The sequence below is a fragment of the Dryobates pubescens genome, chromosome 5, assembly GCF_014839835.1.
Source record: "Dryobates pubescens isolate bDryPub1 chromosome 5, bDryPub1.pri, whole genome shotgun sequence".
NCBI classification, from domain to species: domain Eukaryota; kingdom Metazoa; phylum Chordata; class Aves; order Piciformes; family Picidae; genus Dryobates; species Dryobates pubescens.
In genome coordinates, this window is record NC_071616.1 from 33,828,980 (window position 1) to 33,852,455 (window position 23,476).

At 36.3% G+C, this 23,476-nt stretch overlaps 1 protein-coding gene across 1 annotated transcript in view; it reads left to right on the forward strand.

The window, feature by feature from the left end:
- Positions 1–23,231, forward strand: part of CEP128 (centrosomal protein 128) — a 110,475-nt gene extending 87,244 nt beyond the window's left edge. Inside the window, exons 20-23 of the mRNA XM_054162221.1 lie at positions 12,830–12,907; positions 15,198–15,311; positions 18,837–18,945; positions 23,085–23,231. Coding sequence (XP_054018196.1) covers positions 12,830–12,907; positions 15,198–15,311; positions 18,837–18,945; positions 23,085–23,191 — 408 coding nt within the window. The 3' untranslated portion in view covers positions 23,192–23,231. The remainder of the gene's footprint in view (positions 1–12,829; positions 12,908–15,197; positions 15,312–18,836; positions 18,946–23,084) is intronic.
- The last annotated feature ends 245 nt before the right edge of the window (positions 23,232–23,476 follow it).

Below are 23,476 nucleotides of genomic sequence, written 5' to 3' on the forward strand. Positions count from 1 at the left end.
CTGCCTGCATCAACACTTCAACTAAAAGCATGAAGGGATAACCTTTTAATGATTAATTAATATAGTTTGTAAGATACTATGTTGGAAGGACAAAAGCATTTGTGCATGTACATGCCATGAATGCAGCAGGATTATCCAAAAGTCCCAAACTTATAAATCTATTAGGTGGAATATCTGGGATGGGTCTTGGCTTGCCCTAGCATTTCTGAACCATGCTTCTTTCCAGTTAGATGTCACACAGCAATATATGTTGGACTTGTAGTTTATTTTCATTGGACATGCAAAAAATTTCATGTGAAGAAACCTCTACTGAAACAGTATCAAGACTGCAAATATAACCTTTTAAAATTTTCTTCTCTCTCTCTCTTTTTTTTTCCTGGAGCCTTTTACTCTTTATGCTTTTAATCTCCTCTACTTCAAGAAGGAAGATTTGTAAGTTATTGTTCAAATAGAAGAGGCAGAGGATTATAATAATCAGTAAAATACAAACTTCTTTCTTAATGCAAGTTGGGAGGTAACACCTGAATGCAAATTTGTGATGTTAAATCCTAAAGTTTGAAATTGGTTTCTACTTTTATTGTTGCTGACATTGGAAGATGTGTGATGTTAAGCCCTGAAACTTCAGGCAAGTAAAGTATGGTTATCACTAAGGCTGTCGAATGCTCCCAGGGCACTCATTTTACTTTTGCTTCTGCTGTGATACCAAGCAAATAACTTAGACTAAATTTTTCACAGACTGTTAATTACTTTGTGTTCCTCATTTTCTGGGTATCTGACTTTGAGAGTTTTGAGGTCTGCATTTTTAGAAATGCAGTTTTAGTAACAGCTGAATTTAGTGGAGCTTTAGCTATGTACATTGCTAAGTATACTCAAATTCATATGTTAGCTGATATTGAGTATTTTAAGAAGTGTTTTTGACTTCTTTATCTCTGTTTGGGTTTTGAGGCTCATTGCTGACCTTAAAGAAAAAAAAAAGACACATGGTTTCATAGTCTGTGATGGGATGAGCTATGATAGAAAAGCCCTTGAGCAAAGGAATGAATAAGTTTTGCTGTTTAAGAGATCATTAAGAATCCTTATATTTATAGAGTGTATGTCTGCATAGCTATATGCCTACATAGCATTTACAATGAGTACATAATTGTTACGGTACTCATGTATTTGTATGATTTTCTTACTGTTTGTTATTGGAGTGCTCAGTGTGACATTAAAAAAATACAATCACATATTTTGTGATTTGATTCAGGTTATAGGGAATGGAAATGGAATAGAGACATAAGATATTAAATTCAAATTCAAACAGAATCCTTAGGGGAAAAAAATTGTTTCAGTTGTGTACAAAAAGCATTTTCTTGGGAGAAATTTGACAGAGAGGTGGCAGTTCATGAGACTCATAAAATGCAAGATAAAAAAAGAGTCAACAAAGGGAAAAGCCAGAACACCCACATATACAACCTATACAAAATGCATAGGAAGGCATTGACTTTCCAGAGCTGTTTTCAAACTCTGAGGCCATGGGATGGCTAGATTAGGAATCTTATCTGCATTTTCTGCCACAGCATCCCCCTTTCTCCCTAATACCAGGAAGATATTGCTCTGCACAGGAATAGGTGAAGTTTAGTCTTGAGGTGAGACAAAGAAGTGTGAAGCCTCTTGCACCCACTTCTTAAAATGTTTCTACCTTTTAAGCAACAGACGTGTACCTCTAACTGTAAATGCATGTTAAAATTCTTTAGATTAAAATTTTAACCTAAAAAAGATGTTTTACACAATGACCTGAAAACTCTGTATGTGTACATATTTTGAGAGGTATATTTGGCAGCCCATTCTCCCATTCCTGACAGTCTGCTCATTTCTGCCTCCTGTACTTTTCAGTAAAATTGTTGTAGTAGCCATGTGAAGAACTAAGCAATTTAGGCAGGAGGAAAACAAAAGAAAAAGGGAAGGGAAAGTAATGTGACAGGAACGTGGCAGATTTGTTTCAGAGCTCTAGGTGAACAAACTCAGTGAGTTTTGTGAGTTGCAGCAAACAGATGATGCCCTGTCCCTTGCATCAGCACTGAGCCCTGTCAGCCTCTTCTCTCAGCAGTCTGAGCTGGAAACTCCATCTCATACCCACAACTCATCCTGTCTGCTGTACCAAACGGCTTCTTAGATCTTTTTCCTTAGCCAACTCTCTAGGTCCCCAGGGAAAGTGCTGTTACTAACATCACACATCAGCACATGACACTTGATGTCGTCACCCCTGTAACGAACCTGAGAACAAATAATACCCATCACAAAAATATTTTAGATTTTTTTGTCTCTTTTTTTTCAATCAGATCAATTCTACAGTATGATACACAGATAGGTATACTACTTCTTGCTGCAGCAGAGTGCACAGGACAGGAACAGAGTTGGGAAGTTAAGGAGGGACAGTGATACTTGAACAGACTCACTAGTGAATACAAAAGGAGCTGAAATAACCCTTCAGCGTGTGAGAAGTGCCAAGGAAGTAATAAGTACAGGCAAAGTGAGATTTTGAGTATCTAGACATTATGGTCTTTGTTTGGTTCTTTTTTGTTTTGGTTTGCGTTTTTTTTTTTTGGTGTTTTTTTGTTTGTTTGTTTGTTTTTAAATACTGTTTAATAAAGTGAATTTAATTATGACATAGCTGTTAGCAAGTAATTTTCCTGATTACTTTAATAATCAATTCTGTAGTCTGATGTTTTTCCAGATTTTATCTCTAACTAAGGTGATTTAGTTTTATCTTGAGTGTAGATTGCTTTGTGCACGTAGCATTTGGCTCTATATTATTTATAGATGGATGTATACAGTTTTCTTGGGTAAAGTCTATAATCATTCTCTGAAGTAGCCACATTGGGAATCTACTTCTCTCATAAAGATGTCAGTGTGTATTTTGTAGGTGCATGCTGCTATTACGCTGTGCGTATGACTTTAGTGTGTTTCTGTAAACTACATCATGTTCTTTGTGAGCATAAGTTGCAAGTCAGATTCCTCTGCCTTTGTAGCACTAGTCTGGGAAATTCAGTTTGAAATCAACCAAGTCCTGAAACTAGTCCACTGAATGTATGCATTTTGTATCCTTTGGTCAGTATGACAGCTTACTGCTTGTAGCAGAGAACCTAATCAGACTTTTCTGGACATGATTCAACTATTTGTTTCAATGTTATAAACTTAGGTTTTATCCTGTAAGTATTCTGCAAAATTGTTATTTAATAGGGATTTCTTTTTCAGTATGAACATTTTGTTGTAACTCTTATTTTACGTTCATGGAAGTAAGGTTTTGAATACCAGTAAAACAAATTTCTGTCTGCACACACTCAACAATGTAGAAGCTATTGGATTCTTCTACTGTAGTAGCAGGCTCAAATTTGCATCAGTTTTCTGATTTATCACCCATTATAAAAGAAAAATTGGAAGAGTGACAATGCCCAATGCTTTATACAGGGAGATTATGTGACTGCCAGATACTATCCATATTAGGGTGCACTCTGTGTCTCTCGATGTGCAAATCTCAATAAGCAAATCTTGCTGTTAGCTCTTGTGACTAGTTTATGCTTGTTTATGAATGTTTAGGAAATCTTGAATCTGAGGGTTAATACTTTTTTCTCCCCTTCTCTAGTGTCTTGCCAAAACTACCATTACATCAAAGGCCTTCTAGTCTTCCCAGAATACAGCCATTCTTTGATCTTATAAAAATGACCGGGAGAGGAGTCTGAGATCCTCTGTCCTGCCTGCCTCGCCCTTTCCTTTCTTTTCATTGACGAGCCAGTGTGTCCCTTCCCGTTGCTAGGGGTGGAAAACTTTCCCAAGGTTCCCTGAGTCCTTCCTCTGTGCACTCCCACTAAGTAACTTATGCTGCCTGATGGTGCTTGCCAGACACCTGTTTCTTTTCTCCTGAGGCTCACCTTCCTCCTCCCTTCTTTCTTGATGTCATTTTCTCCCCTAACCTATCTATTGCTCTTGTTGAATATACTGCTACTTCTCCACCCTCTTCCTCTTACTCTTTGGTACTGTACTTGTTCTAGTGTTTTTGTGTTACAGCTACCTCTAGTTTTCTGCTGTTATGTTGATATTTTTTTGCTGTAAAATATTTTATTGTACTACTAGAGTGTGATTTAGTTTAGTTTAGAGTGTGATTTAGTTTAGTTTAGTTTAGCCTTTCTCTCCAATTCATTCCTACTTCTCACTTTCTGTCTAAACGTGAGAGAGTGGGGACCAAAATGCTGAAATAAATTGATTTGTATGATTCTGCAGAGGTTTTCCAATTTATAGATTTCATTTAAGGCTATGTACTTGCACAAAGTTCAGAAACTAAACATAGATAGATAGATTTGTTTTTAATGTCACCACTCTAATCCCCCTTCCCTCAAAAACTGATCTATAGCATTATTTTAAAGTTATTCTATATTAAAAATGTTCTTCACTATTTTGTGAAAAATATTTACTTAATGTAAGAAATAGAATAAGATATTGTTAGAAAAATAAATATTCTTGCATTGAGACTTTAAATGCTGTAGTTGCAGGTAAGTGTAATCAAGAATATCATTGCATATTTATCAAAGAATGAAGTAGTAGACAAAGGATTTATTGCTAAATTGACTGTAAGAGGCAAGTTACAAAATGCAAGCAACTCTATAAACTTCATTAAACTATTCTTTGTTTGGCAGCAAATATTTACTCACAGGAAACTAATCATGGTGCATAGCTAACAACTTGATCTCATAACTTCATTGTTTCTCCAGTGGTGATATTGGCAATATACATGACAGAATCACAAGATGGCTGAGTTTGGAAGGGGCTTCTGGAGGTCATGAGGTCTGATCCCCTTACTCAGGAAGCTGGTTGCCTAGGACCATGTCCAGATGGTTTTTTGAATATTCCCAAAGTTGGAGATTTTCCACAACCTCCCCAGGCAACTTGTGGCAGTGCTTGGAACTTCAGACAGAACATCCTGTGCTTCAGCTTGGGCATTGCCTCTTGTCACTGTGCACTGCTGAAATGAGTCCAGATTCCTCTTCTTTGCACTCTCCCTGCTGATATTTGTACACCTTAATGAGATCTCCCTGAATCTTCTCTTCTCCAGGCTAAATGATCCCATCTTTCTCAGCCTTTTCTCATGTTAGTTCATCTTTGCTGGATTGTTTTCAGTATGTTTCTGTGGTATTGGGGACCGAGCAATTCAGATATGTCTCGCCAGGCCTGACAAGAGGAGAAGGCTCACCTCCCTTGACCTGCTGGCAACACTCCCCTTAATGCAAGCCTTACATTCTCTAAGTAGAAAGATATTGCAAAGATGGGTTCCATATTGCAAGTATTGAACATTTTTGCCAGCTTTTAATAAAGCAAAATCCTCTCCTTTTTCCACTAGAGAAAGTAAAAATCTCGGGATAAATCTTTATTACAGAAGACTGTAATTCTTTTAGATCAGTTATTTCTCTTAGTTTAACTACAAGTAGAAATGTGCAGTGACTTTTTTTTTTTTTTTAACATGGTATCAATATGTCTATAAATATAATTTTAAAGAGAGACCCTATGTATTCTGTCCACAGGATTCTCTTTAGAAAGGTTGGCCATTCCTCTGTGGAATGTGTATCTATGAGTTCCATCACAGAGTATAGGATGCTTATAATTTTTTAAGTAAGGCACATGTTGTGTATCATAAAACAAGTTAAAATTTTGTTTGACAGTGAACTGCTGGCTAAAATGTTACAAATGTGCTGCTAGGTCCTTCATTTTTTATTTAAATGCTTTAAGTTTCATCAACCTTATGAACACAGACATCAGTTACCTCTAGTCATTAAAATGGAGAAATCTATAAGCCAAATGCCTAATTTATTCTCCTACCCTGAAACTGATTTGCTGTGAATCCTTGGTTAAATCACTTCCCTGTATTTCACTTTTTCTCAACTGTAAAACTGAATGATATTCCTTCTTTCCCATAAAGGCTGTGCTAACTGAATTTTTGTAATGTTTTCTGGAAGGCTTGGTGAAATACTGTTAGCATAGAAAACATTAACATAGTTTACACGTAAAGATTTTTAGCTTGCAAAACTCCAGAAAGTTGAGGATAGCATCTTTGAATGAATGACAAGGAAGTACTTAAGAATGTGTGCCCACTAACATTGCTTTATATTACACACTCTGCTTCTTGTATTTCTTTTCATTTCCAGTAATTTTATCTGGATGTCTTTGATCAAAGTCTTAGTGAATAAAAAGGAAAATATTCTCCAAAACTAGTCCTGCAGACCCCCAATAGTATTCAGAGCACTAGCTGATGATTCACAGAGAGCTGGCTTGCCAAAAGACCACACTGCCTCCTCCACATTTCCAGCTGCTAGTATGCATCAAACAGCTAAAAATTCATGAAATACTTTCCTAGTATTTTTTTCTTGTAAACAATTCCTGTAGTTACCACAGAGATGTTATAGGCTTATGAATGGGAGATGGTCCATGTCATTGCAAACAGGAAAGAAAGCATCCATGAAGCTCTCTTAATTAAAATGTGGTTTGCCCTGTGCCAAAACATCTGGAGTCTAAATTAAAAGTTCGGTTAGTTTGACTTTTGCAATGCATTGTTAACAAAGTTGTTTTGTTGTTTTTTGTTAGTATGAGTTCAGTTTTTGTTTTTAAAAAAGTCTGCTAGTTAAAATGTTGATGAAACAATGTAGTCTAGGGGAGAAAAAAGAGCCAGTTGTATCTGCATGTTGTGTAAATTCATAGAATCATAGAAAGGCTTAGGTTGGAAGTGACCTCAGAGATCATCTACTCCAACTTCCCTGTCATGGGCAGGGATACTTCTGAACTAAACTCAGATGCTCATGGTCTCATCCAGCCTAGCCTTGAACACCCACTGGGAGGAGGCATCCATAGCCTCCCTGGGCAACCTATTTCAGAGTCTTACAACCCTTGTACTGAAAAACTTCTTCCTAAGATCCAGTCTAAACCTACTCTCCCTCAGCTTGAAACCATTCTCCTTTATCTTATTGCTAGACACACTTGTGAAAAGTCCCTTTCCAGCCTTCCTGTAGGACCCCTTCAGGTGTGGAAGGCAGCTATAAGGTTCCTCTGGAGTGAGTCTTCTCTGGGATGAACCACCCCAGCTCCCTCAGCCTATTCTTACAGCAGAGGTGTTCTAGCCTTTGGATCATCTTTGTGCACTCCTCTGGACTTGCTCCAACATCTCTGTGTCCTTCTTGTGATGGGGACACCAGAACTGGACACAGTTGATAAAATATATATGTGTTGCCTATCTTGATGTGCTGAAATAATGAAAGCAATGGTATGCATGCAATGTAAGATACAAAACACCTTTTTTGTTTTTCTTAAAGTTCCCTCTATACATATGATGTACTATATCACAAAATGTCCTAGCTGTCACAGAATTTGCCTATCATGTGAAAGTCAGCAGAGAACCTCATGCCTTTTAAGTAGAACCATACTCTAAAAGAAGAGTGTAAGTTGTATTAGTCTAGCACTGGAGATAGAAGCTGGCAATGAATGGGTTTACAGATGTTAACACTGAGAGCAAAGGATACCTTTATATATGCTGTCTGCATTCTGTTCTTGCTATTTAAGTATTCAACATGATAAGGCCATTTAAAAATAAGTCATTGTAGGTCACCTTTAACATTACATCTTTCATCTGAGTTGTAACCGCCTGCTGACATGCATTGCAGACAGTTAAAATTACAGTCCCTTTTAATCTTTTTATGGATGTTCTTTGGGGGATTAGCTAACTGCTATTTAAGTCAGCTCTAATTTTCAGAAATATTTGTTCAATACAGATAGCCATTTAGTTTTACCTACCTCTGAAAAGAAAGGAGCGGTCTACTTGAAAGTCAGTCAAGTTTGGTCTCTGGTTTATATGTTTTCAATCAACCATAAAGGCAAACTGTAGGCGGACTGTATACAAACCGACTTTGATTTACATGCATTTAGCATTGCAGCCTTGAGACTAGGAATAAAATGTGAATCTGATTTTGATTTTGATCTGTCCCTTGAGACAGTGGGAGACTATCACAAAGAACACATCAGTGTGGGAGGATTAACTGTTCACATGCAATTTAAACATCAAATGTTTGTACGAAGTCACGGAAAGCAAGTAATATGGTTTATCATTCTCAGTGAAAACAGAACACACCTTTTCAAAGTAAATAATCTTCATTTTAAATGCAGAAATGTTGATAACATTTACTGTATGGAAGAGACTGCTGTTAATTAGAAGGCTATTAATACTGCTTCAAATGAGGACGATTGGTGATTTTTCCTCTTATCGGTACCATCAGTGTACTGTATCAGTACCTTCTGTTCCCTGTTAAACAATGAGTAGACAGATGTGATTACTGTCTTTAGGATTATTTGTATGCATTATGGCATACAGCTTTCCCAGATTTCTGGGAAAAAAGTTAACAGTACTTAATTACCCTCTATGTCAGGTGCTTCTGACATCCTTTTTTTGCATTTTATCTGTGCAGCTAAATCCACCTCTTCTAATAGAATAGAGTGTTGTCATTAATGATATGAGTATGGCATTTGATCTTCACTGAGGATGTTGCTGTACATTTCCTTAAATTACCACGCTGATTCTGCGAGCCAGTTAAGAGCTCTTTCACCACCTTTCCCTTCCACTCTTCAACATATCCTTCTGTTGCCACCACCTTTATTGAATTTCTCCTACCAAACTTAGCTTTTTTTCTTTTTCTGTTTGCACACCACTGCTGTTCTTTTAATTGGTTTTATGAAAAAGTTATGAATTTCTGTCCCTGAAAATGTTACTGTGTGAGTTACCCTGTTCAAATAACCAAACTACTCAGAAATCTGAGAATTTTAAAACATAATAGGAGCCCTTCTGGTTAAAATGAAAAAATACTTAGGGAAGAGTGTATGAACAGGACTAATGTATATTTTATTTCCCATATATTCATTCTGATTCCAGCAATTCAAAGCTCAGAAGACTTCCAGACACAGATGTAGTTTTTACAAATGTGGGACCCTCCCATGATCTTATTCATGAACTTTTCCAGTTTTCTGCTTAAACCCATACAGAATTTTCTCTTTTTATGTGACTTCTGATGTTGTGCAAATTGGTTAATTCTTCCCTCAAGCATCTGTCTTCCTGGAGGAAGACTCCTGCTTTTTCCCTGTTTCTGTCCTGAAATAGAGGTCCACAGCTGCACTCAGTAGTCAAGATGCAAGCACACTGTGGATTCACACTTGGAAATAATTTTATCTGACTTTTTTTTTCCTTTTCCTGATTATATCCATTGTTTATTTGGCTTTTCTGGTTGATATTGAGTACTGAATTAACAAATTCTTGGAAATATGTATTGTTACCCCATGGTCTACTTCCTGAGCAGTAGTGGTTATCTTAGAGCCCATCATTTTGTGTGTCCAGTTAGGTTTAAAATTTGAGGAATTTAAAAAACCTTTTAGAAGTCCAAGTAGCCAATATTATCCTGGGTGAAACTGAGAAACTGGACTGAGTATGTATAATAACCTCAAAGGTGGTCATCTTCTTTCAAGATTAGATTTATTGTTGTAGCTGATGGGGTCTAGCAGAGTCACAACTAATGATTTTATTTTTTTCCCCACAAAAACCATGTGAAACAGAGGGAATATATTTAGGAGATACTTGGGGACAACAGATGATGAGCATCTTCCTTAAGTCCTTTTACAGAGAGTGGGGGCCTGTCATTGAATTTAGAGAAAGAATTAAAAAATGGGATGGCTTGAGGCATGGGCTTACACTTAGGGCCTGAGTTCCTTTTATGCTGAGAACAAATCACAGGTGGCCTTTATTAAAATAGGGGAAAAGGCAAAAATCTCTGTACTTGGGGAAAAAAAACCCCACCTGCTATAAACTGAATATACTTCATAACATACTGAGGAAACACTGCATCAAATGTTTCCTGTGTCCCTAGAAACTTTATTTCAACTTTGTGTGACATCTCAAAGGTGTATTTTTCTGCAGCTTATAAGTAAAATATGTTAGGAAGACGTGTCAGGTAATATGTTCTGTAAAGTTAAAATATTTATGGTTTAATTTGGTGTTGGACTGTCACAGATGAATATGTTTGTCAGTTTTGATTTATCAGCAATTCAAGATTTATTAGCAAAATGAAATAAATCAAAGACTGATTTTAGCAGCACTTGTAACAAGTGATTTAGTAAAACAGTGACTTCATTACAAGTTCAAGGATGACAAGAATCACACTAAGTTACTACCAGGTATTTCCAATGTGATGATGTGTACATGCATAAACAGAAAACATACAGACACAATGGCAAGTGAAATATGGAGACACCCACAGCCATAAAAGTGAATATGTAAAGTCAAATACTTAAATAGGCAGAGAGGTAGATAAAAGAGGCTAGCCTGTAACCAAAACTTTCTCCTTTCAGTTTAGAGTAAATATTCACTATGTTTCAGCATTTCTCAGTAGGCAGGAGTTGAGTCTTAGGGAGATGGTCTTGCTCAGGTCTGGTGTTGACTTCACCATCAGACAGCCCTGAGAGGCGTTGCACTGTGATCCAGGAGAGCTCCAAGAGGCTCATTTTGGATTGCTGTTTATAAGAGCAATTGACTTTTGTTGAGTAATTTTCTATTTCAATCTAGCGTGATTACTTGTAACATTCTGCTTTGTGCAATGGTCTGTCTGTTGCATGAGGTATGCATCCTTTCTGTCTCCAGAGAACAGGGGAGACAGGAGAGAGGTACCTTATGGGGGGGTTGCCTTAATGCTTTTTACACTGCTTTTTACACTGCTTTTTACAATTGCTGTGTGGCCCAGGATGGGGAGTTGCAGCCCGTGAGTGGAGTGGGATGGTAGTACCACATGGGCTGTGAAGAGAGATTGAGGGGTGTTACAATTTTGCAGTTACTTCCCATGAGGAAGGATTTTATTTCTTTAAGGGAGTTTTTAGTTTTTAAAGTAAAAAAACTTTATGGGCATGTGTGCAAGAGATTTGTGTGATACTATGACAACTGTTAAAATCAGCAGTCATTATTTTGTTTCACATATAGTTAAGTTTGGATTGCTTAAGATCTGTTCTCTCATAGATTTCCTAGCCTTAGAAATGCACATGCAGACCAGTACCAGGGGGTACTCTGTGTAGAAGCAGCAAACATTGCATCTCATCATAAATTAATGGAATGGAAAATCAGTGCTTTGATGAACATAAGGCTGTTGTAAATGAAGCATGAAATATGAATGAATACTGCTTCACTGTGGTAAAAGTGAAATGGTTGATTCTTACAGGAGGGAAACATTAGAGATTGATGTATACCTCTAGGCAGTTTTACTTTCGGGTGGAGAGGCATAATACCGTTTGAAAATAAAAGGTATTTTATAGCTATAAAAACATTTCTACACTATAATCTGTGAAAAACACTTTAAACACTGTGTAGGCCTCTTGCCTGATTGCATGCTGAATATATGAAGAAGAATCCATTTTACATATTCATTATTAATATATAAATGCAAAGTCTGTAATTATGGTAAAGAACCAGATATGTTACAGGAGAAATAACTTTATTTTTCCCCCTCCTTATAAAACCTTCTTAGGTGAATTTTGCAAGTAAGAAACACTTGATGCAGATCAAGTTACATGGTAAAATACAAGGCTTCTTATGAATATAATACAATAAATTTTACATTTGGTTAGCTAGCTAGCTAGCTCATGGCTAGCTGAGTGTGAATCTAACTTTCTTTCTCATGTAGCAGATGAGAAAGAAGAAAGCCCTGTTTTCTTTCTTCATTCTGACTGAGTTTTGCAAAAGCGATGGCCCTACTTTATTCACTGAAGTCAGCACAAGTGTGCACCTCTCTGCCCTCCCAGACTTTTTCCAACATTAAGGACTTTTTTGTACAGTGTGTCCTCAGGGTTGACCATTTCAGGAAATGACTTACCTGTCTTTCAGATATAACTTCATCTATTTAGTCTTGTATAATTTGTGTACATTTTGTAAAAATCTGATGCAATTGATGTGTTAGTATAAAAAGAAAGGAAAAAAATACTCATTTTGGTTTGGGTTCATGCCTAAATTATCTCCACCTTATTTTCCCTGTCTCTGTTTTCTTGTTCTCTCTAAATGACTAAATAATTTTTCTACTCTGTTTCATCTTTGACAGGTCTGCCTGTACTTCTTAAAATTTGTCATTCCTTGCTAGTCAATCCTTTTATCCCATTTTATAGGCTTCTTATTCTTCCTATTGTTCTAGAAACAATACATCCAATTCTCTCAAATTCTCACAAATTTCCTTCCCCTTACCTAGAAGGGCAGCCTTTGAGAAGCTCCAGAGGTGTCTGGCTTGTGGGACATGACTACTGTTTACACATGTTCAAGCAACTTCACCTGTTCATCTTGCTATAAACTACATTTTTTGTGTGCCTTGGGTGTAGATATGGCATCTTGTGTCCAGCCCAAACTCTCCCTAGGGGGGTAATTAATCTTTCAGCAGTACATTCCATATGTCTACACCAAGTATATGATATCTGATTGTTCTATATTTAACTAAGTGCTAACTGCTGTATTTGTATTTGCAAAAAAAAAAGTGTATCCTTTTCTGCTCAATAAACTGATGGCTATTCATGGGGATTCAACTCCCCTTGATACAATAGTTAGTTTACCTTCCATAAGGAAACTGTTGTGTGCTTTATTTTGTACTTTTTCCTTACCAGGCTGTTCACTCTTCACCTGTTTAATTTACAGGAACACACGTACCTATAAACCTGTTTCCATAGATGTATTAGGCTTTTAATGTTTGAGACGGCTGAAAGAAGTGCTTACATTTTTATGTTTATCTTGTGTTCTCTTCTTTAGAGTACTCGAATAGCTTTAGACCATCTGGAGTCTGTTCCTGAGAAACTGAACTTGTTAGAAGATTTCAAAGATATTGGAGTGAGAAAAATTTTATGCTCTTTCAGTAGTTCTAAAATATTTTGGTTGATAAATGTTGTGTTCATATGTGTGGATAGATTGGTTAATAAGATGTCTAAAATTATATATGTACATATTATATAGACAAAAACATATAGAAATACACTTTCTTGTTTGTACAGATTTATTTTTTTGAGGTGACAATCTGAATTAGTAATGCTGCTTAGGTGCTATGGAATATGCAAAATACTGATAACTGGGCATAATTGGTCAAGCCCTAAAAGCTGTTTCAGATTTGTATTGAGTATTTAGTTCTGCTATTACCTGTTAAAAAATGAACGCTTTGTAATGAAAGAAATTATGCCAGTTATTTCAATATTTAAAGTAATGAATGAATGTAGGTAAGCTTTACAGCTTTTTGGTATGTTTGTTTTGTCTCAATGCCAACAACTGTCACTTATTTTCCCACTATCACAATCAAATCCAAGTGTTTGTTTGGAAAGAGTCTGGAGAAGTGAAGGCTTCTAGGTGACCTAATTGTGGCCTTCCAGTGTCTGAAGGGGGCCTACAAGAAGGCTGGGAAGGGACTTCTCAGGATATCAGGTAGTGATAGGACTAGGGGGAATGGAATGAAGCTGGAGGTGGGGAGATTCAGGCTGGACATGAGGAGGAAGTTCTTCACTATGAGAGTGGTGAAGCCCTGGAATGGGTTGTCCAGGGAGGTGGTTGGGGCCCCGTCCCTGGAGGTGTTTAAGACCAGGCTGGATGAGGCTCTGGCCGGCCTGGTCTGGTGTGGAGTGTCTCTGCCCGTGGCAGGGGGCTTGGAGCTAGATGATCCTTGTGGTCCCTTCCAACCCTGACTGATATTATGATACTATGATATTGACCTGACACCACAGCGGTGAAGTATTGTCAAGAGTGATAAGCATTAAATTAGATCTTCAGTGGCTAAACCATTGCGTTATTATTACTTTCCACATATGAAGCTGATGCTCTACTGAAAAAAGATTTGGAACCTCATTGCACAATATGAATTTTAAATCATATTAAATCACAGGTCAACAAACTCAGAATGATTAGCATTTTATTTGCTGTATAGAATATATGAGGTAGTCATAAACATTGCAAAACATACTTGTTTGGAACGTTGTTTATTCCAAGTGTTATTGCATGAGGTCATGTGTTAATAATTGCTGTCATCATCCACAGAGTTAGGAACACAAATGCCGATGGAAATGTTTGGATTTTTAAAATAAAAATATTGTTGAGATAACATCATTTTAATTTCACATTCCAGGCAACCCCAGATACAGTTTCCCATCTGTTTCTGAAGTTTTGCACTGCTAAAGGAAAAATTCTGCTCTCAGCTAGGCAAAGCAGACATTTGAATGCGGGTTTCTCCTCGCTCTTGCACTCTCTTGATTAACGTTACTGTGGAAATGATAGAATCATTTTGGTTGGAAGAGACCTCTAAGATCATCAAATCCAGCCGCTGACACACTGCCACTTCTGGTTTGCTGTAGTGATCACTTGGCCAGCATTCATTCATGAGATGGATTCTTTGGTATAATTTGAGCACTATCCCACTCCCTGATGCTTAGTTTTTAAAAACTGTTGTGTTAATGAGTCTCTACAAACAGCAGGCTGCTGCTTAATAAATAATCTATTATTCAAGAGAGCTAATAAGCTTTATGAATTATCTGTAGAGAATGATGTCAGGTTGGTGTTTCAGTAATTCTTTTATTTTAAAATAATACGTTTTTGTATAATACCGTGTTTTACTCTCAAGTGGTAGTCATGAATGAAGTATTTTGAAGCTGTTCATTGCTTTTCACTTCTAGCAAGTTTTTCTCTTAGTGTTGTCACAGGAAGGGGGACGGAATAATGCCTCAGAAGTTGTCTGGTAGTTGCATTCATTCAAGTGAATCATTAGTTCTGTGAGAAACTGTATTTTCTTATTTGAAAATACTGTTTAGTACATATCCTTGGAAGATTTTCTTCAAGTTCTTTGTTCTAATTAATTTTGTTACAATTACAGAATGTCTTTGTTAGAAGACATGATATTACTGAATTTGGGACAGAGTTGCAACAAGTCATTCACCAGTTAAGAATGAGGCTGTTCACATTTTAAACTATTCTCATTTTAACATTATTTTTCATGAGAAAACATGCTTTCATAAGGCTCCTGTATTTCATTCATTCTTGCTATGTTGAAAATCCTTGGTAGTAGCTCTGTTTACAATAGCCAGCCAACATTTATTAATTACTTTTAACCTTACAATGTGATTTAGGTCTTTCAATGCATTTCTAGGAGTCCCGTTGCCGAAGGGAGATGATTGAGAAGAGGTATATAAAGTATAAAGAGATAGTGAGTTCTCTACAGAAACAGCTGGAAGATTCAAAACAAAGAGTTCAGCAATTCAAGGTATGTGCATGCACTTCACTTTTGTTTCCCAATTACTTTCAGTCAGCAGTGTAAACTTATTTAGTCTGTACAGACACAGACTAAAATCACATGTGAACGTTTCTGGTTTATGTAGCTGCCGTAGTTGATGTAGAATCTGGTGACAGAAGTGTTGTCTTCACTATAGAGTTACATGAGTACTTTTGAAAAATCTTTGAATTTTCACAGAAAAGTGTGTCTTACTACTTTGAAGTGTTTACCACCTTTGTCAAATAGCTGTCTGCAGCAATTTTTTTGATCTGTGTTCAATTTTCCCTTGTCCTTTCATGCAAAAAATAAATACAGAAACCTGTTTCCTGCATTAAAAAGACAATTAATTTGTAGAACATATATAGTGATTTTTCATTAGCTCATCCATGTTTTCATTACAAAAGGTACTGAATGATATCTATTTCACATGTAAACACAATCCAAGGAAATGGAATGGAAGTGATTTGCTAAAGGTCACTCAGTGGGCTGTTAGCAGGGCTAAACATAATTTCCTAACTCCCTGCGATATAAATCCAGTGCACTTGTTTAGAAATAAGTTCACCTTTCCAACTGTTTACACTCTCTTTTTTTCTCTGCTTATTAGATCATTTATTCTCATATCACTTCTCACTGCATGTCATTGTGGCAGTAGCCTACTTTGGCAGAACTGAAATTCTCATGGTCAAAATAAGTGATCAGAACTGAAGAACTATGCTAGTGTTTCTGTTGCTTATCACACTCAAATCAAGATTGTTTGGCAGTGAGTCTTGCCAGTGTCTATAAGCAGTTAAGCTCAAAATCTGGGATCACATACCTTGTATCAAAAAACTTTAAGCTGTTTCTGTTTCCCACCTTTTCCATAGCAGTCTTCCCTCTGTAAAATGAGCAATGAGTAGGAAAGGGTAAAATAAATGCAGAGTATTTTTTCTTAGTTGCTGTAAGAAGGTGGTATTTAAGCTATTTGAAAAAGCCATCTTGCTCTTTTGTAAGAAAGAACTGAATGAAAGAAACAGGGCAGATTCGCTTTAAGTCTGTTACTAATGATGATCTTCAGTTTCTGGAATTTTTCTTGTCTTCACACAAGAGTTACTAATTCAGTAAGCCCTGAAATTTGGGAAACATTGGGAAATCTAAGTGGAATGCAATCAGCTGACAGTAGAATATAATATTGCACTAAGCTGACTGAGCTCACAGAGCTTGCATGATTTGAACGCTATATTCGCAATCCAGTATAAAGCTGATTCCAACACAATATTTCCTCTTTCTTTAGACAACAAGGAGCATTTAATGGCTTCCATTTAGTCAGACCTAATTGGGTTTTTGAGTGATATACAGTACTCTCCGCTGCCATGGCTGTTACAAATAGAACAGAATGTTCAAGAACAAGTAACAGAGGGTACTAATCTGATTTCAGTGATCAGGCTAGCTTAGTCTAAAAAAACACCCTTTTTAGTGCTTACCTTTCTTACCCTCCCTTGGAACTAACTCACATGTGGTTATTTTTGTGTGTGTGTTTTGCTTTAGGGTTTTTTGTTTGTTTGTTGATTTGTTTTGTTATTTTACAATTTGTCTTTTGGGAGTCTCTAAACTTGATTTGTGGAAAAATGTAGGCTTGCGGACATCAAAGTTCATTCTTTCTGCCACTTTTGATTCATGCTCCATACACAACATAGCGCTTCTGCTGTGCAAACTGGGCTGAGATTTGGTACATTTTAAGAAAATACTTATCTTGAAAAAAACAAAGGGAATTGTAAAGTCTTTGCTTTGTCTATTTTAGATAAGATTTTACTTGAGGAGTTAATAATTCTCTGCTGTTATGATCTTTCTAGCCTTTCCCTTAATATACTTCTTTCAGCTTATTTGCCGACATTAATCTCAGACAGGCATCATCTAATGCCCTGTCCTTCTTTCATTTTAAGGAGCAAAAATGAAGCAAAAGTTGCATGTTCCCCTAAAAGCAGTTGTTGTTCCTCTTTTCTTATGATATCATTGTTCCAAATCAATTTTCCCACTTCTCTGTACTCTTGTTAGATGTCTGTAAAGTACCTGTTGCTCAGAAGCCCAAGAAAATCATAATTGCTCTTTGTATGTGTTAAAAAGTAAGGTTTAGATGGTATTGGATGATGGGTTGGATGCGATGATCTCAAAGATCTCCTACAACCTGGTCTGGTCCTGTCCTATTCTATTCTATTCTATTCTATTCTATTCTATTCTATTCTATTTCCAGTAATAAAGTAGGCAGTTTCTCTGCCACAAACAACTGACCACCTAGCCAGACACAGTATATAGATGTAATTGTAAATGAAGCACATAAAATCAGGCATGTTATATAAATTCAGATTTCTGTACAGAGAAAGCCATTTGGCACTGCAGATGCTGGTAGAAACACTTTGCTTATTTATAATCTGTTTTCTGAAGTAGGATTTTTGGAAACAATGAAAAGACAAAAACATTTTTTCATTCTTTAAAAGTTGTTATTGTGTTATGTATGCTTTAGGTATTAAGTCTCTCATTAGCACATAAGGGGATTAATAAGTATAATTCCCATTTGTCTTAATAGGAGTAAATCTCTCTTCAGGGGTGGGACAAAAGCTCATTGTATCTCTAAATTAGTGCTGACTTTGGTTTTGTTTCTTTTTTTTTTTAGTTTTCAAATCTTAGTATCAGCATGAATGATAAATTGTAAGATGTTTTAACAAAATTCCCTGAGGCTGTTTATGATAAGAATTCAGTAGCAAAATTGAGTGGTTTATGAACTGATGCATTTGTGCATTAGTCTATCTTCTTGTATCAACAAACTGAATAATTTGAATACCGAGTCAAGCTCTTAATCTTATTTTGAAAGGTATTGCAACAGGGGACTACTTGCTGCAGTGCTAATGCCCTTTTGAAATTGATTTTTTTTTTTCTTTTTAAGCTTATAGACTAAATGACTTCACTCACTTAAAAAGCTATGCTGTATGGATCTAGCCATAAATAGTAAAAATGCACTTCGGATTTTATTTAGTGGTTTGACAGAAAAATGGAAAAGTGACTTTATGTATTTTACTATGAGAAATCAATGAAGTTTCAGTTTCCTCAGTGGCAAGGAAAACAGATGTAATTTTTATTGCTACTTACTTATGGAACTTTTGTGAGTTAATATGGGATATTCATTGATGAGGAATTTATTCTTCATTGACTTCATTGCTCTGCTTTTTCTTAAGCTGTGGATGTGATAGCAGCAGGAAAGAGAATTTTTGCAACTTAATGTGACAAAAACTTGCAGCGCTCCCAATACTTTTCTCAAGGCAAAGCATTTTTTTCAGAGGTTTTGTAATGATGAAATGAATGTGAAATTCATAAGCAAATTAATTCGATCCTAACTGCAATACTGAGAATTCAAACCGGTGTTTTCCAGCACATGTGAAAACATAGCATGTACCCATGTAGATGTCTGCTAATGTATGGTTTTTGTTAAAGTTTACAGCTGCTTGATATTTACAAATAAAACTTATTTTCATTTGGCTGTCATAGGATGTGAAAATGGATACCGAAATTTCTGGTATAGAAGCGACTACTCCCTATTCTAGTTGGCGAACTCAAAACAGCTTTATGTCCAGCTCATTGCTCTCAGATTCTGGTTGTAAGTATTGTTTTACAGAAAAAAAAGCTACAATTTTCCTGTTTCAAAACTGATTAACTTGAGAGAGTAATACACTCAACTTTTCAACAAGAAAATGCTAGAAACCATCTTAAGAGTCATCCTGTGTTTTAGCTCTGTGTGCTGACTGGATGCCTTTGTCTAAGAAGTACTTCACTGCATCCCACTGATAGATGTGGGATTTGTTTTCACTGGGATAGACAGCATACTCTCTTAATCATCCAACTCTACACCAGTAGAAAGGGCTGCACTTGGATTCTGAGTCTCTGCATGATGAATCATACTTGTGTAAACTTTGTAGCTTTTCAGGGACCAGAAAGACATCCTCAGCCAAGGATTTTTTGCAAGATTTTTCATTTGAACCAGTTATTCTGGTGCTTCTGTAGCAGTTTAACTTTGAAAATTGAATTCACTAATTCTGCTTATATTTCAGTAGTGATTTTTTTTTAATTTTTCTTCCTTATCTCCTAGTGCATATACAACCTCTGGTCATGAAAGGTCACAAGACCTCTGATACAGCTAGGAACTTCTCAGTAAAACATAGGACGCATCAAATCTTTAGTACAAGTACACCTTTGCATGAATGGCTAAAAAAAGGTTTTAAGGGTTGTGGGGTTTTAACATACCAGCACATGGATATCTGAATACTTCTCTTCAGAAGCATATCACCTTCCAATTCTTTTCAATACAGCCAGTTTATGTGTTGGGAACCTATTTGGTAAGTCACATTCTGTATAATGGAAAGCTCTATTTCAGGCTTCATTGCACTTTCAAACCTTTGCGTCTTAGAATGAGTGCTGCAATGCATTACTGCTCAACAGTAAGTCCTGAGCTAATCTGATGAGGTTAAAGATAATTGGTTTCTTTTCCTTTCAGAGTCTGTGGGTTGCAGAGCACACTGAATAACAATAGTGGGAATAAACCATAAGAGCAAATGCCTCCACCTCATCTGTACTTCAGGAACAGTTTCCCCTGACTCAAAGCTGCTTTCCTTTTTTTCCTAACCTCATCTCTGCCAAAGTCTTGCAAGTCAAAGTACAGCTCAGCCTGATTGGGGTATAGAAAAGAAACAGCCTGTACTTTGCAGACATCTTGGGCTAGATGACCTCTGGCAGTCCCTTCCACTCTGAACAACTCTGTGATTCCAGTTCCTGAAATTTAAAGATGCAGCATGAATGTTCCTAAAATATTACAATATCTTCACTAAACCTGAATGGATCTTTCTAGGACCTTATTAGTTTAGTACTTTTAAAACAATGTTAGGCACTTGCCAGAGAAATAAGGTCCACGTGATGTGAGCATCAGTCTGATGAGCCTGTTCTGGGTATTTATTATCTAATTCAGCTGAGATTTTCAAACAGTAAGCATTCTGGAGGTAAAAATAAGTGTAGAATGAAAAACAGTGGTGATACAGTGTTAATTGTTATGAAATATCTGCAAAGGCTTCAACATTTGAGGAAGCTTCTTTCAGAACCTTGTTCAGGAATGACTTTTTCTCTTGCTTAAATCTTCTAGGAAGGTGTTTTCCACATCACAAATTAAGCCTATTTTCATACTTAATATTTTCCAAATCCCAAAATGGTGCTGAGAGTGTTTTTTTAGTTTTATTCTTTTGCCCACGTGGTAAGGAACTATTTTTAAAATTATTTTTTTTGAAGCAAAAGAGTAACAGTGAAAGTGTTTCACTTTTTCCTATGTGTTTTTAAGGGAAAACTGGATACAAAAGTCTTTAGAGTTTTTTACCTGTGTGCTATAAAAATCCATTAGTGAGGTTTTATAAGGCTAAATCAGAGATGCAGGTATAAAATATTTTTCTGCCCTTGATTTTATTTGACTCTGATAGAATGAAGGTGGTGTTCTTAATTACTGACTTTGCTGATTCTGCTGCAGTGGTATTAACATAAAGGACCTTTTCTTGTAATTGTCAGTGCAATTTTTGCACCCAAGCCTCCTGTAGCTTTTAATACATCTACCTATAAATGTCATGACTTGTTTTCTGTGATTTGTCTCCTCACTTTTTCAGAAACAGAAGTATGGAGCTCTTTTTGTTTACTGTTTGGAGCAGTTTGCAAGCCTTTGTGATTTAATATTTCCTCACTTCATCTTTCTTAAGTTCATGAAATCTTAGAGATTATAAAGTCAATAAATAGTACTAGAAGCTCCTTTCTTAGTGTGGGTCTCTTATGACTGGCAGAGAACATTAGGGAGGAGAGCAGACATGTTTGATAGAATTTAATTTATCTGTGAGGGGGATCATTTAAGTTTAAAATTGATTGAAGAAAGAGGTACAAAAAATATGAAAAGATAAATTAGGGAACAGCAATCTGCCTCTATATATATGTTTAGCAAAAAAATTGCCAATGCAGTTGGCAGCTAAAAGGAAAAGTGATTAACATTAACATTCTGTTTTATCTCTCTTCCTCATGTTCCTGGTGTAATTTCCACAATTGTAACAGCTTTTCCATTACAAACTATTTTAAAGATGCTCTGGGAATGAGCTTTTATCTCTATAACCATTGCTTGGGAATGAGCTTTTATCTCTATAACCATTTTCTTAGGAAAGAAATATCTGAACTAAGAAAATAATTTGTTACAAGGAAGCATTCATTAGACGTGATTTGATGCCTGTATTACTATCAGACCACACCTGTGGGTCTACAAAGTCACTACTACTTGCTCAACAAATTGTTTTTCATGATCACTACATTTTTTCTTAAATTTGTATGACAAAGGTCCTTAGAGTTACACATGCTTTGCATTGGCTTTCTGAGTCAGGTCCTGCCTTTCTCTTTGTAAATTTCACTACTTCAGTATTTTATCCTGGATAGTCATAGAGCTTTCAAGCTTTCTGTTGCTGTTTGGAATTTATGTTCCAGGGCATCATAAGCTGTGACTTTATGGAGAAGAAAATAGCCACCAGTTTTCCCAGTTTCTATAGCTGGGATCACAGTCTTTTCTGACCCTTTGGCTCTGGTGAGACACAACACTCTTGTGTCAGTGTGACATATAGTAGGAATGATATCATGGTTGAGTAAAACCAGTTGTCCTGACTGTTGGTCATATTGTCATAATACTTCTGCAATGTGTGTTGCTGTTTTTAACTCTGTGTGTACTTTCCCGTAAGTTCTTAAAACTATTTGTGTTGACTTTTAAAAAGATATAACTTAATTTAAAAATCAAGACTTTATAATCTCATGATACTGCAAGACAGCATTATATATGCACCTTGCTATGAGAGTGTGTGCACAGCATGTCATCCTATGAATCAAAGAATCATAGAATGGTTTGTGTTGGAAGGGACCTCCAAAGAGCCCATGGCAGTGTGCAGGGACATCCTCCAGATTGCCTAGAGCCCTGTTGAACCTCACCTTGAACATCTCCAAGGATGGGGCTTCAACTGCCTCCCTGGACAACTTGTTCCAGTGTTCCACTTCCCTCATGATAAAAAACTTCCTCTTAAAATCCAACCTAAACCTACTCTTCTCTAATTTACAGCCACAGCCCTTCATCTTATCACTACAGGCCTTTGTAAACAGTCTCCTTCCAGCCTTCTTGTAGGCTCTGTTCGGGTACTAGAAGGCCAATATTAGGTCTTTGTAGGAGTCTTCTTTTGTCCAGGCTAAAGAACCCCAGTTCCTTCAGCCTGTCCTCTTAGGAGAGGTGTTCCAGGCCCTTGATCATTTTTGTGGCCCTCCTCTGGACCCTCTCCATCAGGTCCATGTCCATCTTGTGTCTGTGTCACTTGTTGATTTTACTCCATGCTATTGGTATATTTCTTCAGGATTTTTTCTGAGTGGTTTGTTTTCTCTTGTTTAAACAAAAAATTTGGAAAATGAAATGGGAAATAAATGATGGTAGATTTTTTTTTTAAAATGCAGTTTACATTTTTTTTTTGTATAAGAAAAGTCTTCACCATGCCTGAATTATATAGTATTAAAAACAACTTAGAAAAATAAGTCAGTTTCTCAATTCATAGCATTATGAATATTGAATACATGTTAATACTATATTACTTGCTGTGTACATTATATTTATATATAAATATAAACATATATTTATGTGTGTTTTGTGTCAGCAAAATGAAGATGTTTAATTAATTATCTTATCTGACTTATTTCTAGCACTCATGAGAAGAATGGTTCCTTTTGATAAAAGTACCACAAAGGAAGATTCCATTGCTGTTGCTGTCAGTGAAATGAAAACGCAAGCAGAAAGAGGGAATGAGTAGAATATTTTACAACAGACCAGTTTTCTTTATAGTAAATTCAGTTCCAGTTTTTTTCAGTCTTGAACAGTAGGGATTCCATCCACAATTGGATTGACGCACCCTTAAGGATTCACCTAGTGCCAATCAGTGAAAGAGCAGCAAGAGTGAGTCTAATGAACTCTTCTGATCATTAATGTAACTTCTGCACCAAAATTTTTCCTGGTATTATGCTTTTCTCTTGTATTTGTTTCTGCAGTCCTCCTGAACTTAATTTATTATATTCCTGAACTATTATGAAATGAAAGA